Below are 17,487 nucleotides of genomic sequence, written 5' to 3' on the forward strand. Positions count from 1 at the left end.
GGCCCGCTCCCGCCGCCGCGCTCCCCCTCCTCCAGCCAGCCCCCGCACCCTCAGGCTCAGGGAGCCGGCCCGAGGAGGGTGCCGGGCGAGCCTATGGGTACAATCCTCCACCGCGTAGCCAGCCGCAGGGCCGGCCGCACGGAATCACGGGGCGGAGGCGGGGCCACGCCGGTGGTGGGAGTGGCCGCACCAAGGATGGGCGGGGCCGCGCCGGGGGTGGGCGCGGCGTCCCGGCTGCGCTCGCGGCTCCAGCAGAGGCCCAGGCCCTCAACCTCGGGCATTCCTCCCGGACCCGGGAGTCGCTGGGGGAGGGCGTGGGGGCGCGGTCGGAGCGTGCGGGGCGGGGCCGGAGCGGGGCGGGAGCGCGGCTGGCGCCCGGGCTGGTCCCTAGTTGAGCCGCCGCCCGACCGGCTGGTCCCTGCGGCGGCTGCCGGGGCGGCCCGGGCGCGCGGCCTTTCGCCATGTACACCTTCGTGGTGCGCGACGAGAACAGCAGCGTCTACGCCGAGGTGTCCCGGCTGCTGCTCGCCACCGGCCACTGGAAGCGGCTGCGGCGGGACAACCCCAGGTTCAACCTGATGCTGGGAGAAAGGAACCGGCTGCCCTTCGGGAGACTGGGTGAGAGTCCCCGTTTTGCGCCCTCCTGCTCCTTCCCTCTACCCGTAGGACGAGAGCTTTTGTTTAAGGTCGGAAACCTTTTCCCCTCCTCTCGTCCCTCGGTCATATCGAAAACTGCATCCGTAGAGGGCCAGGCGCAGCGTCTATCTTGTCTTCTCGTGCCCTCGATCGAATTTGGGGCGGGAGTGGCTGTGCGGGCCCCCGGGACGGCAGCTGCCTCCTGACAATGACCGGTCCCCGCAGCCCCCTCCCCGCGGGGGCGTCGGTCTCTCCGGGGGTGGGGAGCCGAGAACGCTTGTTCCCCGGATTCTCCAGGGCCCGACACCCCCAAAACGGGCAGGTCGGCTGGGCGGATCGCCGGGGGGTGCGAGGCTCCGCGAGCCGGGGACGGCTGTCTGGCTGGAGTCCTCTTGCATATTTCCTCCTCCGAGGATTCCGTCCTGCCTGTGTGGGCTCGGGAGGGGTGCTTGCGTGTGTTGAAAGCCCTGAGGATTGAGCTCCCCAAGACTCAAATAAACTGTCAGGGGATTTGGAAAAGACCTCTGAATTCCAAAACTAGTGAACCCAGCCCGGCGAAGGGCGGAAGGGTGTCTGATTTTGGACCATTCCTTAGACCACCAAAGAACACGTTTCCACAGTTGCGTGTTGAATGCAGATTTTTCGTGACACTGGATTCTCTGCCCTGCTCTCTCCGAGGGAGTTCCCTTAGCGCCCATGGTTGCTGCAGGCAGCACCACATCTCCATATCCGCCTGTAGGAAGGGGCTGGGGAAGGAGAGGACCAGCGGCTCCTTTTTAGATGACGTAATCCAGAAGTTGTGCGGATCACTTCCTTTCACATCTCATTAACCTGAGCATAGTCTCACGGCCACTCCTCACTGCACAGTCATCCGGGAATTGCAGCCTCACTCGAGGTCGCCAGTGCGCCCTGCCAAAATTCCCCTGGGTTTGGGACCCCAACATATTGCCAAAGAATGGAAGGGGAGGACTGATAATGAGAAAAAGTCATCTGTGCCTTGGAGGGCGTCCCAAAGAGGGCACTGTCCTACCTCCAGTAGAGGAGACCATTTTTAGAAATAGGTGTGGTCAGAGGGTGGAGAGATGGAAGAGGCAAAGAATGAAAATAGCCATTTGAAACTGACTTGTCCTTGCTAAGGGCTTCCCTGGTGGCTCAGCAGTGAAGAATCCACCTGCCAATGCAGGAGACATGGGTTCAGTCCCAAGATGGAGAAGATCCCCTGGAGAAGGAAATGGCAACCCTCTCCAGCATTCTTGCCTGGAGGATCCCATAGACAGAGAAGCCTGGCGGCCTAGAATCCATGGGATTGCAAAGAATCAGACACAACTTATCGACCAAACAATAAGCCCTTGATGAGCTTACAGAGAGAGCACAGTTGGGTGGGGGCGTGTAGAATTGTAATGATCTGAGCAATGAAGGGGGTTCACCCTATCCTTACTGAAATTTCATTAAAATGGGACCACGAACAACTTTTTATTCTTACACAAATTTCTAATGTATGATGGGGACTCCATGGAAGAGCTGATTCCAACCCCCAGAAATTCTGGAATATAGAGAATGTGCCTGGAGATGGCCTTTTGTTAAACTGTCTCCCCAGGAAGCCCTCAGCAAGAAGAATGCCTTCCTTGAAAGAAAAAGACCTGCTTGTTGTTGAGAATGTTTAATTTCCTCCTTACTCTCTCTGCTTCCCTGCCTGACAGACTTTCTTCTTTGGACTGGATGGTGTCTAGCTGAAAGAGCTGAAATTGGAATCCTAAAATTAAAAACTGACAACAATCCTTCAATAAAAAATAAATAAATTAGAAAAAAGCAACTGATAACAGTGGCTCAGCGGTGGTGGAAGCAGGGGCCATCAGCACTGCTGTGGGGCTCAGCACTAGGCTGTTGAAGCAGAATTCTAAAAGGTCCAAGACCTACACTGGTACCATGAAGTCAGCAGTTGCTCAGTAAACATTTGGTTTTTATGAGAAAGCTGAGGGCTTCCTGGGGAGATAAAAGGCAATCTCTGGGCACATTCTCTTATTCTAAGATTTCTGGGGGTTGGAATCAGTCCTTCGATGGAGTCCCCATGATACATCAGAAACTTGTATAACTTTAACTCCCAAGTATCCTGATTGGGAGTTTGATATTAGCAGGTGCAAACTATTCTATATATGTATAACTGAATCACTTCACTGTATAACCGGAAATAACAACTGTGTGCACACGCGCTAAGTCTCTTCAGTTATGTCCAGCTCTTTGCAACCCTATGGACTGTAGCCCACCCAGGCTCCTCTGTCCATGAGATTCTCCAGGCAAGAATACTGGACTGGGCTGCAATGCCCTCCTCTAGGGGATCATCCCTACCAAGGGATTGAACCTGCAACTCCTGCATTGTAGGTGGATTCTTTACCACTGAGCCACCAGGGAAGCCCCAATTCAACTCTAGTCCAATATAAAATAAAAATTAAAAAAAGAAATTCTAAAAAAGTGTCAGCCAAAAAATAAAACAAACCCTTATACTTCAATAAAAAAATTTTTTTAAAGGTTAGCTTCTTAAAAGCAAGCCAAAAAAAAAAAGCAAAACAGCATCCCACAGCCAGGTCATTATATGACTTCATTGTTAGGGGTATTTATCTTTTGTACACAGTGCAAAACCCAAGGAGATGGCCCAGCTGGATAAAGGCCCAAGAATGCTGGTGCCATGGAGATGAGAAGGTGGGCAGTTTAGGTGTGAACCAGTCCACCTGTCTTAGGGAGATAATAAGAGCTAGTTAGCACCTGAAACTTATTTGATTATATGCTGTTGTCAGATGAATTATTCTTACATCTGGCATCTTCAATTCAAACTCCCTTTGTTTCATTCTACTTTTGTGTGGCTGAAAACTCAGTGCATTTTGTTAGGATGTTAAATATACATTGAGGCTTTTGTAGAGATTATCATATTGCGTGAAATAAGTCACACAGAGAAAGACAAATACGTATCACCTATATGTGGAATCTAAAAAAAATAGTACAAATGAATTTATTTACAAAACAGAAACTGACTCACAGACATAGAAAAGAAACTTATGGTTACCAAAGGGGAGGGAGGGGAAGGGAAAAATTAGGCCTATGAGATTAACCAATCCACACTACTATTTATAAAATAGATGAAAAAGAAGAGTTTATTGTATAGCACAGGGAATTATATTCAATATCTTATAATGGGTATGATTATTAAATACTTATAGTGGAAAAGAATCTGAAATATATATAGAGATATGTATAACTGAATCACTGCTGTACATCTGAAACTAACACAATATTGTAAATCAACTACTTCAATAAAAAATTTTTAATTGAGGCTTTTGTTTTTATTTGTATCCTTCTGCTTTAGTTTTATAGAGGAGGGGACATGCAGTGCAACCTACTGAAATGAGTTTCCCTGTGGGAGTATGCACAGAAGAATATTCTCAGGTCTTCTGAATTTATAGACACGACCTCTCCACCGTCCCCCCTAAGCTAGTTAGTGGTTCTCCTAGAAGCTTGCAGAGGTAGGCATGCTTGCAAATAGCAGGACCTTAGCTCTACTGCCTTCCTCGATGGCTGTCGAGAGCAAGGGTAGCAACATCAGAAGTCTGACCATTTGAGTCTTTACTGTATAGAGATTATTAAATCCATGTGTTAAGCCACGAGTGGGGTACAGTGGGAATCCAGGAGAGGTAAAATAGAAAATACTTGTCCACCCTAGGAACAAAGGCAGCAGTGGTCCTTGGCAGACCTATGATACTGGTATATTCTCCACTCTGGGAAGGGGGAGAATTGCCAGCCGAAAACTGAGCAAAGGGGCATTGAGGCGCAGGGCAACAGAATCCCTGTCTTTCCAACACCCAGTCTGATAACGGGGGAAAGACGAGCTAGGCATGACACGCTGCTCTCTGTCCTGTATGCGGGTGCTGACATTGTTTTCCATTGGAGAAACGGTCTGTTTCCTTTCTGAACCTCCTCTCTGCTTCACAGGTCATGAGCCTGGGCTGATGCAGTTGGTGAATTACTACAGAGGGGCCGACAAACTGTGTCGCAAAGCATCTTTAGTGAAGTAAGTGTTCTTTAAGACCCAGTGTTTTCCATTGTCACCTAAATGTGAGCTTTCATCCTGAAGCACTTAAGCAGAATGTGGAATTGTCTTTTAAGAGTGAAAATACTTTCATTTAGAAAGCAATCAAAGATCAGTTTTGGTGTGTGTGTGTGTGTGTGTGTGTGTTGCCACATTGCTGGAATCTTAGTTCCCTGACCAGGGATCAAACCTGTGCCTCCTGCATTGGAAACTAGGAGTCTTAACCACTGGACTGCCAGGGAAGTCCCCAAATATTAGTTTTGATTGTTATCCAAACTTTGCTGTTTGTGTCTGGTAAAGCCTGTCTGTCTCTTACATGAGGAGCTTCCCTGGTGGCTCAGTGGTAAAAAATCTGTCTGCTAATCCACAGGTTCAATCCCTGGGTCGGGACTATTCCCCAGGAATGGCAACCACTCCAGTATGAGAATCCCATGGACAGAGGAGCCTGACGGGCTATAGTCCATGGGGTCGCAAAGAGTCAGACAGGACTTAGCGACTCAACAACAGTAATAACTCTTAGGTGAGGATCCCTTGAAGCAGAGTCTGAGACAGGGCTTCTCATGGCAGTGATTAATGAGGAGCGGGCTCGCAGGAGAAACTCACTGAGAACCAGGGAAGCCCGGGAAGCAGCCAAGCCAAGAGGTGGTTTCAGCTGAAATCTCAGCTCAGCCTGATTCCATGGAAATTGGGAGCAAACTGCCCCTTGATAGTCTAGACTCTGATGTTGGTCAACCATGGGCTATGGGAGGACGCACCTTTCCAGCATTTCTAGGCAGCAGCTGGTCCCTAGAGAAGGGGTTCACATATGCTTATAGCAGTCAACTCTCAGCAGCCAGGGGCCCCTCAGAAGGGACACCTGGGGAGAATATACTGGTATCTACCACACTGCCCATCTCTGAGCAGTTCGCTCATGGCTTGCTGCCAAAAGAACAGCATCATGGGACTTCCTTGATGGTCCAGTGGTTAAGACTCAAAGTGATTAAGTCAGTCCAGTGTCCGACTCTTTGTGACCTATGTACTGTAGCCCGCCAGGCTCCTCTGTCCATGGGAATCTCCAGGCAAGAATACTGGAATGGGTTGCCATTTCCTCCTCAATGCAGGGAGCATGAGTTCCATCCCTGGTCAGGGAACTAAGATCTCATATGCCTTGCTGTGTGACAGAACAAAACAAAAAAAGAAGAGTGGTATCATAAGGTGGAAGGGAGCAGCCTGAGTCAGTGATTAAGATCTAGGATCAGCAGCTTGGGTTTTAATTTCAACTCTTCTTAACAGCTTAGGCAAAGTTTCTAACCCCTCTAGGCCTCAGTGCATCCTTCACAAAGAGGTTGTAATGTACGTAATGTCTGTAACAGTGGCACACACTGAGCATTTGACCCTATGCCTTAGTTTCCTTTTCTGGAAAATGAGGGTAATAATAGCAACTACCTCAGGGTTGTTGTAAGGATTAGTTGAATTAATTTATGTCAAGTCTTGGACTCATTCGAGGGTCAGAGTCCATACTGTATAAATGAAAGAGGGGTGGGGCCCCTAAAACCAGGTCTCCAGAATTCCCTCTACAGTGACTAGTGTGAATGCGTATGTAGCCAAACACATCACTTACATAAGACAACACTAAAAGGCGTAACTCAATGAAAATACTCTTTTCCCCAGTCATACTGCTTTGCAGGCTCTAGATATTTACTAACTTGTGTTGATAGGAATATTTCCACCTTTTGGCTCAGACTCACTGCCCCTCAGTAACTTACGTATCATCCTCTCCCTGTGATGGATTTTCATGATTTGTCAGCTACTTCTAAAGAACAAAGCTTCATAAAGTCTTCTTTTTACATATATTCATATTTATTTGTTTTTTAACATTTATTTACTTGACTACATCGGATCTTAGTTGTGACATGGAATCTTTGTTGCATCATTCAAGATCTTTAGTTGTAGCGCATGGATTCTCTAGTTATGGTGCACGGGCTTAGCTATTCCACAGCCTTTGGAATCTTAGTTCCCTGACCAGGGATCAAACCCACGTCCCCTGCATTGCAAGGTGGATTCTTAACCACTGGACCACCAGAGATGTCCCCTTATTTACATATTTAGAACTCAGAAGTTTGTTTCACAAGAGCTAGGAGTAGAAGTGGGATTGTTTATTGAGGTTATTCATTTAGAAATTTTGATAAAATGCTTGTTCATTCTATGATTTTTTCCCTAAAGATAAAGGTAGGATTTTAAAAAAAAAAAAACAGAGGATACTGTGAAAAGTAATGTTCTCTATGTTTGCATACTTGGTAGCTAAGATAAGATGGAGAGAGTTCAGAACTAGAGGCATGAGTAGATCTGAGTAAGTGTCTGGATCTCTGTGGCCTTGGACAGTGCCACTCAGAATCCCCATCTCCCATCTGTGGGGATGTCGGGGATCATGCCCGCTTTTTGCCTCCCCATGGCATGTGACGTGGTCTGTTACGGCATGCTATACGTGGCAACCTGACTTACTCGGGCTGGGGGTTATCGTCATCCTCTAAACTTCCTTCATTCTCTCAGGCGTCCTGTGAAGGACTGCGGTCATTCCCTTTGTCCCAAAGTGAAAGTAAAAGTGTTAGTTGCTCAGTCGTGTCCAACTCTTTGCGACTCCATGGACTGTAGCCCACCAGGGTCCTCTCCATGGGATTTTCCAGGCAGGATACTAGAGTGGATTGCCATGCCTTTCTCCAGGGGTTCTTCCTGACCCAGGGGTTGAACCCAGGTTCCCTGCGTTGCTGGCAGATTCAAAGTAAAGTAAATAGAGTGCTAGCTGCATGTATCATTTAAATTGCCTAGTAGCCCCGTTAAAATGAGTACAAAGATGGCTTCCCTGGTGGCTCAGTGGTAAAGAATCTGCCTGCCAGTGCAGGAGACTCGGTTTCCGTACCTGATGCAAGATCCCACGGGCCTCAGAACAACTAAGCCCATGTACCGCAAGTACTGAGCCTGTGCTCTAGAGCGTGGGAGCCACAACTACTGAGCCCACAGGCCCTATAGCCCTTGCCCTGCAACAAGAGAAGCCACCACAACGAGAAGCCTGCGCTCCACCACTAGAGAGTAGCCTCCACTCACCACAACTAGGGAAAAGCCCGCGCAGTAATGAAGGCCCAGACAGCCCCCCAAACTAATTATTTTTTTAAATGAGTACAAAGACATTGTACAATTTATTTTAGTAATATATTTTATTTAACCAAATAATTCTAAAATGTCAGTTTGACATGTAATTAATATAAAAAACAACTAATGAGATATATTATTTTTGTATTCAAGTCTTCAGAATCTGGTGTGTATTTTATATTTATAGTACATCTAAACTCAAACATTAAATTTTCATTGGTGTACTTCCCAGGAGTTGTAGTGGTTAAGACTCTGCTCTTCCACTGCAAGGGGGCACAGGTTCGATCCCTGGTTGGGAATTAAGATCCTGCATGCCTTGGGGTGTGGGGGAAAAAAAAAGAAGAAAGACATATGCAGCATGGATATAGGTGAAAAAGTATAAATCACAAGGCCATTTTTTATCTTTGATTATTGAGTGAAATAATAGTTGAAAAGAATGATTTGGTAAGCATTCCTCTTAAGAAAATGTGAATTGGAGTTAACAGTACAAGAATCCTGGTAAAATTCGCCTATCTCTCACTCAGGGGCATTGGTAAAGAACATAGTATCATTACACTCATCATCTTGTGTTTCTTCCATCCTTCATTGTATCATTTGCAAGTATGTACTGAACCATTTTAACAATTTATCCATACTGAGTACAAATGTTTTTAGTATGTGTCGATATGTATCATGCAATAGAATGTAGCAATAAAGCAAAAAAAAACAAAAACAAAAAAACCAAGCAAACATCAGTCTATTAAATCCCAGTAAATCCAGACTTTAACGCAGGTTAGCTGAAGTAATGTCTGTTATGATAGAAACTATTTTTTCACATATAGATGAAATTCATCTGACAAATATAAAAGATTAGAAAATATCTTTACCATGAGTTTCTATTTTAGGCTGCAATTTGACAATATTTTTTCATATATTTGGAAATCTTGAGGCAAAACATACAAATTATTAATTGGGCAGCTTCTAGCACCCAACTCATCTAAAGCTAAGGAAAAATATTTCAAAATTTTCAAATTTTGATTCAATCTTTGATATTGTTAGAAATGCTTTGTACTCTCTGGGCAGTTATTGATGGCTTAACTAAAGACCATTCACTTTTTGTAAAATATTTTTTTAGGCTTTCCTCAAAATTCTTTTACTACATTTCCATCTAAAATGACACTGTTTTTTTTGTGTAAGAATCCAAGCCATTTCATAGCTGAACAAAATTACAAACTCAGATCGTATTAAAAATGTTCTAAGTTTTTTTTCTGTTGAATTTTTAATTCTGATTTTAGCCACTAATTTCATTGTTTGTTTTTTGACTGTTGAAAGGTGAACACTTATCGAATTCCTTATGTTTCTTGAAAATGTCCCCTTTATACAACAAACTTCATTTTTCCTTCCACTGCTGCTGCTGCTAAGTTGCTTCAGTCATGTCCGACTCTGTGCAACCCCATAGACGGCAGCCCACCAGGCTCCCCCGTCCCTGGGATTCTCCAGGCAAGAATACTGGAGTGGGTTGCCATTTCCTTCTCCGATGCATGAAAGTGAAAAGTGACAGTGAAGTCGCTCAGCCGTGTCGGACTCTTAGCGACCCCATGGACTGCAGCCCACCAGGCTCCTCCATCCATGGGATTTTCCAGGCAAGAGTACTGGAGTGGGTTGCCATTGCCTTCTCCTAAACACAGCAGATTTTAATTGCCGTCCATGGTGAAATTTGTGACACACATTTGAATGTCTTCTAGTGCTTATTTTTCCTTTATTGTGTGGTTATGGCTCTAGCTTCTGCATCTCCACTCAATTTTATATCCGTAGTATACCTTTGTTTTAAATTGAAGAACTTGTCTGTACACATTTTTTTTTAATTAAAAAAACAATTATGCTTGTTTACCAATTATGATTACCTAGCTATTACTAGGGCTTCCCAGGTGGCTTAGTGGCAAAGAATCACCTACAGAAAATACAGGTTCAATCCCTGGTTCGGGAAAATCCCCTGAAGAAGGAAATGGCAACCCACTTCAGTATTCTTGCCTGGGAAATTTCATGGACAGAGGAACCTGGAGGGCCACAGTCCATGGGGTCATAAAGAGCTGGACACAACTTACTGAGTAAGCAACAACAACAAGGCTACTACTATAACTTGTGCTATGAGCATAATAAGCATGTTATAATGTTTCATCAGTGCCTGGAAAACAATTCACATGAATCCATCTATTGTCCACAAGTAGAACAGTGACGCTTTTATGTTTAATACCAGAAGCAGCATGTGCCCCCGACACACAGGCCACCCTCCAACAACAGCGTCTTAGGTCATCCAGTGATCAAAGGGGAACATCATCTTGCCAAAGCAGTACTGTTGTGCTTCATGGAAACATATCTTACTATGCTTCAACTTTTAAATTAAAACTAGACACAATTGGAAATTCAGTTCCTGAGTTGCATTGGCCACTTTTCAAGTGCTGCGAAGCACTTGAAAGTTCCATGTGGCTCATGGCCACCATATTGGACAGTGCAGATAGAGCCAAATGGTCTGTGAGTAGAGATGTATGGTGGGTTTTGTTTGTTTGTTTGTTTGTTTTGAGTTCTTTAAATTCCATTGCCTCTGACTTAAAAAGAAAGTGAAAGTGAAAGTCACTCAGTCGTTCTTTGTGACCCCTATAGTCCATGCAATTTTCCAGGCCAGAATACTGGAGTGGGTAGCCTTTCCCTTTCTCCAGGGGATTTTCCCAACCTAGGGATCGAACCCAAATCTCCCACATTGCAGGCAGATGCTTTACCAGCTGAGCCACAAGGGAAGCCCAAGAATACTGGAATGGGTAGCCTGTCCCTTCTCCAGCGGATCTTCCTGACCCAGGAATTGAACCGGGGTCTCCTGCATTGCAGGTGGATTCCTTACTGAGCTACCAGAGAAGAGCTTTATTTAAAAATCTCAAATTATAGTTTCTTTTCATTATTTCTGCTGTTGGCTCACCAGCTGAGTTTTGCTGATTACAGACCAGGCTCTGGCATTTCTATTTTAGAGAGACCAGGAAGTGCAGCTCAGGGGACACTTGTGAGTGTCTTTGGGTAGGTTCTTCCCTCCTCTGATTCCTGGGGACCAAGGATGGTTTTAGAGTTAGGACTTGGCAACAATTCAGGGCTTGCATCCTGCCTGTTCCTCTCTACCTTTATGATATTGGGAAATTCACTTCTCTGTGACCCAGTACCTCATCCATGAAAGGTGATGCTGGAGCCTCCCCTTAGGGATCTCACTGGGAAGGAGATGCCGAGGGAAGCCCTTGTGTTTATTAAGTGCCTGACATTATATCCCCCTTGTTATGTTATTTGGGAGGCAGGAGATGTGTTTAGTTATGACCACCAGAGTCCTGTGTTTCATTAGAAAGACTCTTCCTAGGAATTCCCTGGCAGTCAAGTGACACAGGTCGATCCCCTGGTCTGGGAACTAAGATCCTGCAAGCTATATGGGGCTGCCCCTCCCCCCACCAAAAAAAGATTCCTACTCTGCCACTGAAACCAGGCTGAGCTAAAAGTATTTTAATACTTTTTTAAATTAAATTCCAAAGTATTAAGCTTTTCTCTCCAGAGTTGGGGCAAGGTAGTATTTTGCTAGTAATCCAGATAGTTTCCTCAGTTCTCCACTTGGTTTTGTTAGTTCGGGTCTAGCTTGGCTATGGCATATTTGTTGGAAATATGTTGTTTTGGGATCACTGCAAATTAAGTTTCCTTGGTGATGCATTTTAAGAGGAGTTAAAGTTCTGGACATTAAGCCCCTTTGGAATTCCATGGAGTGTGCTTGTAAGGTCGTGTGTAACAGCTGTGTGCTGCTCTGTGGTCCATTGGAGGTCTGCCCAGTGAGGCCAAGAGTGAGGTGTGGGATAAGGAGACCAGCTCCGGGCCCTGGCCATGCCTCCTTGGAGAGCTGTGGGCGAAGCACTGGCTTTTCTGAATAGAGGGAGAGACTGTCCTCAGAAGAGAGACTGACCTTCTATCGTCTGCCAGGCTCATCAAAACCAGCCCAGAACTGGCTGAGTCCTGCACATGGTTCCCCGAGTCCTACGTGATTTACCCAACCAACCTCAAGACCCCAGTTGCTCCAGCTCAAAATGGAATCCATCCACCACTCCATAGTTCAAGGACAGACGAGAGAGAATTTTTCCTGGCTTCATATAACAGAAAGAAAGAGGAGGGAGAGGGCAACGTTTGGATTGCAAAGTCATCAGCCGGAGCCAAAGGTGAGTTGGCATCACTGCCCCTTCTCCTTTCCCTGCGGGGGTGCTTGATATGCTTTGTTAGATTCAACTGATGTCTTTAGGTGAGTGACTATTCTAATCTGAATCCTCAAGGATAGAGACCACATCTAGTTACACAATTTAAAATATCTAGGTTCTGATGACCTAGAAATGTGTATCTCCAAATCACTTACAGTAAATCCTCCATGTTCGAATTTGTTCCATTCTGAGAGCACATTCATAAGCCCAATTTGTTTGTGTGTGTGCTTAGTCACTCAATCGTGTCCAACTATCGGCAGCCCCATGGAAAGGCTCCTCTGTCCATGGGACTCTCCAGGCAAGAATACTGGAGTGAATAGCCATTCCTTTCTCCAGGGGATCTTCCCATAGGTACCCAACTAACACAATCAGCCATATAGTACTGTACTGTAATAGATTTATAATACTTTCCACACAAATAAGACATAAAAAAAAATAAACACTTTTCATCTCACAGTACAGTACCTCGAAAAGTACAGTAGTATAGTGCAAGAGCTGGCACCAGGGGCTGGCATCGAGTGAACAGGCAAGAAGAGTTACTGATGGAGGAGGGAGAGGAGGTGGGAGATGGTACAGCTGAAGGGTCATCAGCAGTAGGAGACGAAGGACAAGCTGCAGAGCCACCTGTAGGGGACGCAGCCTGTGACATTGTACTCCAGACACGTGAACTGCCTTGCATGATTTTGACATACAAACGCACGTTCTCATCTTTGAAAGTTTGCAACTTGAAGGTTTGTATGTAGGGGACTTACTGTATACTAAAGTAAAGTAAAATAAAATAAGCAAAAGTGTCTCTAGCTGAGGGCTTTCTCTTTAAGCCCAAACCCAATGGTAAGCATTTTCAACTTAATATGTCTGATGTAGAACCTTTCGTTTCCTTCCGAACTATACCCACCCCAGCTTGCTCCTCTTTCTGCCTGCTCATGGAGTACATGATCCCACTTTCCACCCGGCCTCTGAACCCCAAACCTGGGAGTCCTTCTTGCCTGCTCTTTGCTTTACAGTCAGTCTCTAACACATCAGCAAGTCTTGTTCACTCTACCTTTAAAATAAAGTCTCCAATAGAACTTTTCTTGCCATTTCCACTGTTCTCACTGGACATCAAAGCTCCTGTTCTCTCTAACCTGGGTAATTACAATGCCTTTTCATAGCAGTTCTCCTGCTTTCGGGCCCAGTGATGTTTTAAAAATGGAAACATGATCATATTACTCCCCACTCAAGATGTACCAGCTGCCTCCCCGAGGCAACTAGAATAAACTCAAGTCCTGCTGGAAGTCGACACCACTTGATATTTGCCCGTATCTCTGATCTCACCCCCTATCCTTGGCCTTGCTCCCTGTACTGTAGCCAGGAAGCCTGCCTAGAGTCCCTCAAATCCTTTAAATTCATCTCTGTACCTGGAACGCGCTTCCATGGGCTGTTTTTCGTTTCTCAGCTCAGATGGTGCCTTGTCAGAAAGGCTTTTCTGATCTAAAATAGCCTCTATGTCCATTGCTTTCTATCCTTTCCCCTGCTTTAATTTTCCATCCCTGCACTAACTTTTTCCAGCACTCTATTACTTATTAGTTTATCTCTTCATCTCCTCCATAATCCTGCAAGCTTCATGTAAACACAGACTTTGTGTATTCTTCATCTCTGTACCTTCCCCTCAGGCACTTAATAAATGTGTGTGAGTGAATGCACTAAAGGCAGAAGGTATGTCATAACTCAGGCTTAAAGTAAGGCAGTTGCCAATGTAATCAGAGAAGGCAATGGCACCCCACTCCAGTACTCTTTCCTGGAAAATCCCATGGACGGAGGAGCCTGGTGGGCTGCAGTCCATGGGGTCGCTAGGAGTCCGGCACGACTGAGCGACTTGACTTTCACTTTTCACTTTCATGCATTGAAGAAGGAAATGGCAACCCACTCCAGTGTTCTTGCCTGGAGAATCCCAGGGACGGGGGAGCCTGGTGGGCTGCCGTCTATGGGGTGGCACAGAGTCGGACACGACTGAAGCGACTTAGCAGCAGCAGCCAATGTAATGATCACATAGACATGGTCCCTCTCTATAACTATTATTATATGCTATCTTAAAAACCATTCCATTTTGAACTTACACTTCTTTGATTGCCTTGAAAAACCATCTGGCCATTGGTACTCATTTTTTTTTTTTTTGAGTCAAAATCAACTTCATTATTATTTCCAACCTCATTTCTGATCTTATAAATAATAAGGGTTCATTATAGAAAGTTAGAGTGTACAGATACTATTATTCCTCTATTACAAATTAAAACACCTATTATCATCATTTTGGTAATTATCTCTTTTTTAAAAAAACTTTTTATTCTGTATTGGGGTATAGCTGATTAACAGTGTTGTGATTTTCTAGTTTAGATAAACAACTAAAGGACTCAGCCATACAGACACATATATCCATTCTCCCCCAAACTCCCCTCCTGTCCAGGCTGCCACATAACATTGAATCGAGTTCGCTGTGCTGTATAGTAGGTCCTTGTTAGTTATCCATTTAAAACACAGCAGTGTGTACATGTCCATCCCAAATTCCCTAGCTGTCCCTTCCCCCCCATCCTTCTCCCTGACACATTGGTACTTATTTTTATCCCAGGTCCAGTGGACCTCACCTTCTTTTTCACCACTTGTGAGACAGAAGGGCATCACCTAGAATCTTCATGTGCCTCACCTACCTCTCCCTCCCCTCCTGTGAATTCTTCTGCAGAACTGTCCCCTAGCTTTGTTCCAATAGTAAATGGGGGAATTGGAAGAGGAAATAATCGTCTACAGTATTCCAGATTCCTCCTGTGGGTGGAGACTGGAGTCAGGTGGCCACCAAGAGGACATCTTACATCCTTATGTCATGGACTTGACTGGCATGAAACGAGGAGTGAGGCAGGCCTTGGGCAGAAGGACACGTCAGGTCATGGTGGTGATCCCACCTGGGTGGTCCCTGGACCCTCCCCAACACAAGACAGAGAGTGATGCTCAGCAGCAGACAGAGGTACAGAGAGAATTAATGCCAAACAGAGAAGACATTTTGCTTTAGGAGCTGAGGAGATTAGTGGTGTGGATTTGTTTTATTGGAGAATTACAAAATGAAATGAATAGCTGAATGAATGAATTGTATTCTTGTTAAACAAACATGTAGTACCTAGCATTCTGGGTGTAGTTGGCGTAACTTTACACTATATTCAGAGCAAGCCACTGTTTACCGTCTCCACTGCCCATCTTGGATCTGAGTCACCTTCACCGTCACCTGGAGCATTGCCCCCTGTCCTCCTATTCTTGGCCATTCTCCCGAGTCTCCACGCAGTACAGTAGACAGAGATCCTATTAGAGCAGGGTCAGACCATGTCATATTTGTACTCAGCACTGTCTCTGGGACCAGGATCAGATCAGATCAGTCGCTCAGTCGTGTCCGACTCTTTGTGACCCCATGAATCGCAGCACACCAGGCCTCCCTGTCTATCACCAACTCCCGGAGTTCACTCAGACTCATGTCCATCGAGTCAGTGATGCCATCCAGCCATCTCATCCTCTGTCGTCCCCTTCTCCTCCTGCCCCCAATCCCTCCCAGCATCAGAGTCTTTTCCAGTGAGTCAACACTTCGCATGAGGTGGCCAAAGTACTGGAGTTTCAGCTTTAGCATCATTCCTTCCAAAGAAATCCCAGGGCTGATCTCCTTCAGAATGGACTGGTTGGATCTCCTTGCAGTCCAAGGGACTCTCAAGAGTCTTCTCCAACACCACACTTCAAAAGCATCAGTTCTTCGGTGCTCAGCCTTCTTCACAGTCCAACTCTCACATCCATACATGACCACAGGAAAAACCATAGCCTTGACTAGACGAACCTTTGTTGGCAAAGTAATGTCTCTGCTTTTGAACATGCTATCTAGGTTGGTCATAACTTTCCTTCCAAGGAGTAAGCGTCTTTTAATTTCATGGCTGCAGTCACCATCTGCAGTGATTTTGGAGCCCCCCAAAATAAAGTCTGACACTGTTTCCACTGTTTCCCCATCTATTTCCCATGAAGTGGTGGGACCGGATGCCATGATCTTCGTTTTCTGAATGTTGAGCTTTAAGCCAACTTTTTCACTCTCCTCTTTCACTTTCATCAAGAGGCTTTTTAGTTCCTCTTCACTTTCTGCCATAAGGGTGGTGTCATCTGCATATCTGAGGTTATTGATATTTCTCCCGGCAATCTTGATTCCAGTTTGTGTTTCTTCCAGTCCAGCGTTTCTCATGATGTACTCTGCATAGAAGTTAAATAAACAGGGTGACAATATACAGCCTTGATGAACTCCTTTTCCTATTTGGACCAGGATAGCACCTGACAATCAACAGAGGATCAGTATATATATTGAGTGAATGAATGAATGTATAGATGGATGGGTGAATAAGAGAAATAATGAACATTTGGAGATAGAGATAAATGAGACAGACATGGTTCTCTTGCGCTCATGGACCCACAGTCTAGTCAGAAAGAAGGCTAATGATGCTAATTTCCAAAAGAGATGGAAACATTTTTCAAAAGTTTTTGAAAACAAAAACTATGATAAAATCTCCATAGCACCTTTATAAGACCCAAAGATATATGTATATGTATAACCGAATCAACTCTGCTATACCCCTGAAACTAACATAACATTGAAAATCAACTATACTTCAATATAAAATAGAAGTTTTTTAAAAAGCCAAACAACAGTGGATACAACCCAAATGTCCATTGATTGATCAATTGAAAAAAATGTGATGTAGCCATCCACACAGTGGAATATTTAGTCATAGAAAGGTGGAAAGGCATATTGACACATGCTGCAATATGGATGAAGCTTGAAAAAAACTATGTTAATGAAAGAAGCTAGACCAAAAAAGACCCCTTACTATTTATTTCCATTTATATGAAGTCTCTAGATTCAGCAAACCTATGGAGATAGATAGTAGGTTAGTGGTCATCAGAGGCTTGGGTGAGGAAGGAATGGGTATAAGTGCTTAGTGGGTATGAAGTTTGTAGGGAGGTGATGAAAACATTCTAAAATTAGATTGTAGTAATGGTTGCAAACCTCTCGAATATACTAAAGATCATGGCACCTGGTCCCATCACTTCATGGCAAATAGATGGGGAAATAATGGAAACAGTGAGAGATTTTACACTTTAAAAGGGTGAATTTTATAGTATGTAAAATATCTCAAAGCTCTTTTAAAATATTGCATCATTTATTTAATGTTGAGGGACACTTTTTATTGGAGTATAGTTGATTTACAATGTGTTAGTTTCAGGTGTACAGCAAAGTGAGTTGGTTATACATAAACATATATCCACTCTTTTTAGATTGTTTTCCCATATAGGTTATTATCAAGTATTGAGTAGAGTTCCCTGTGCTATACAGTAAGTCCTTAGTATCTG

General features: G+C 44.7%; 1 protein-coding gene across 1 annotated transcript in view; it reads left to right on the plus strand.

The window, feature by feature from the left end:
• The first annotated feature begins 367 nt into the window (after positions 1 to 367).
• The window catches only part of TTL (tubulin tyrosine ligase), a 35,710-nt gene continuing 18,590 nt past the window's right edge, over positions 368 to 17,487 (plus strand). Inside the window, exons 1-3 of the mRNA XM_027555450.1 lie at positions 368 to 618; positions 4,618 to 4,696; positions 11,819 to 12,051. Coding sequence (XP_027411251.1) covers positions 462 to 618; positions 4,618 to 4,696; positions 11,819 to 12,051 — 469 coding nt within the window. The 5' untranslated portion in view covers positions 368 to 461. The remainder of the gene's footprint in view (positions 619 to 4,617; positions 4,697 to 11,818; positions 12,052 to 17,487) is intronic.

This window comes from Bos indicus x Bos taurus, chromosome 11 (assembly GCF_003369695.1).
Source record: "Bos indicus x Bos taurus breed Angus x Brahman F1 hybrid chromosome 11, Bos_hybrid_MaternalHap_v2.0, whole genome shotgun sequence".
NCBI classification, from domain to species: Eukaryota; Metazoa; Chordata; class Mammalia; order Artiodactyla; family Bovidae; genus Bos; species Bos indicus x Bos taurus.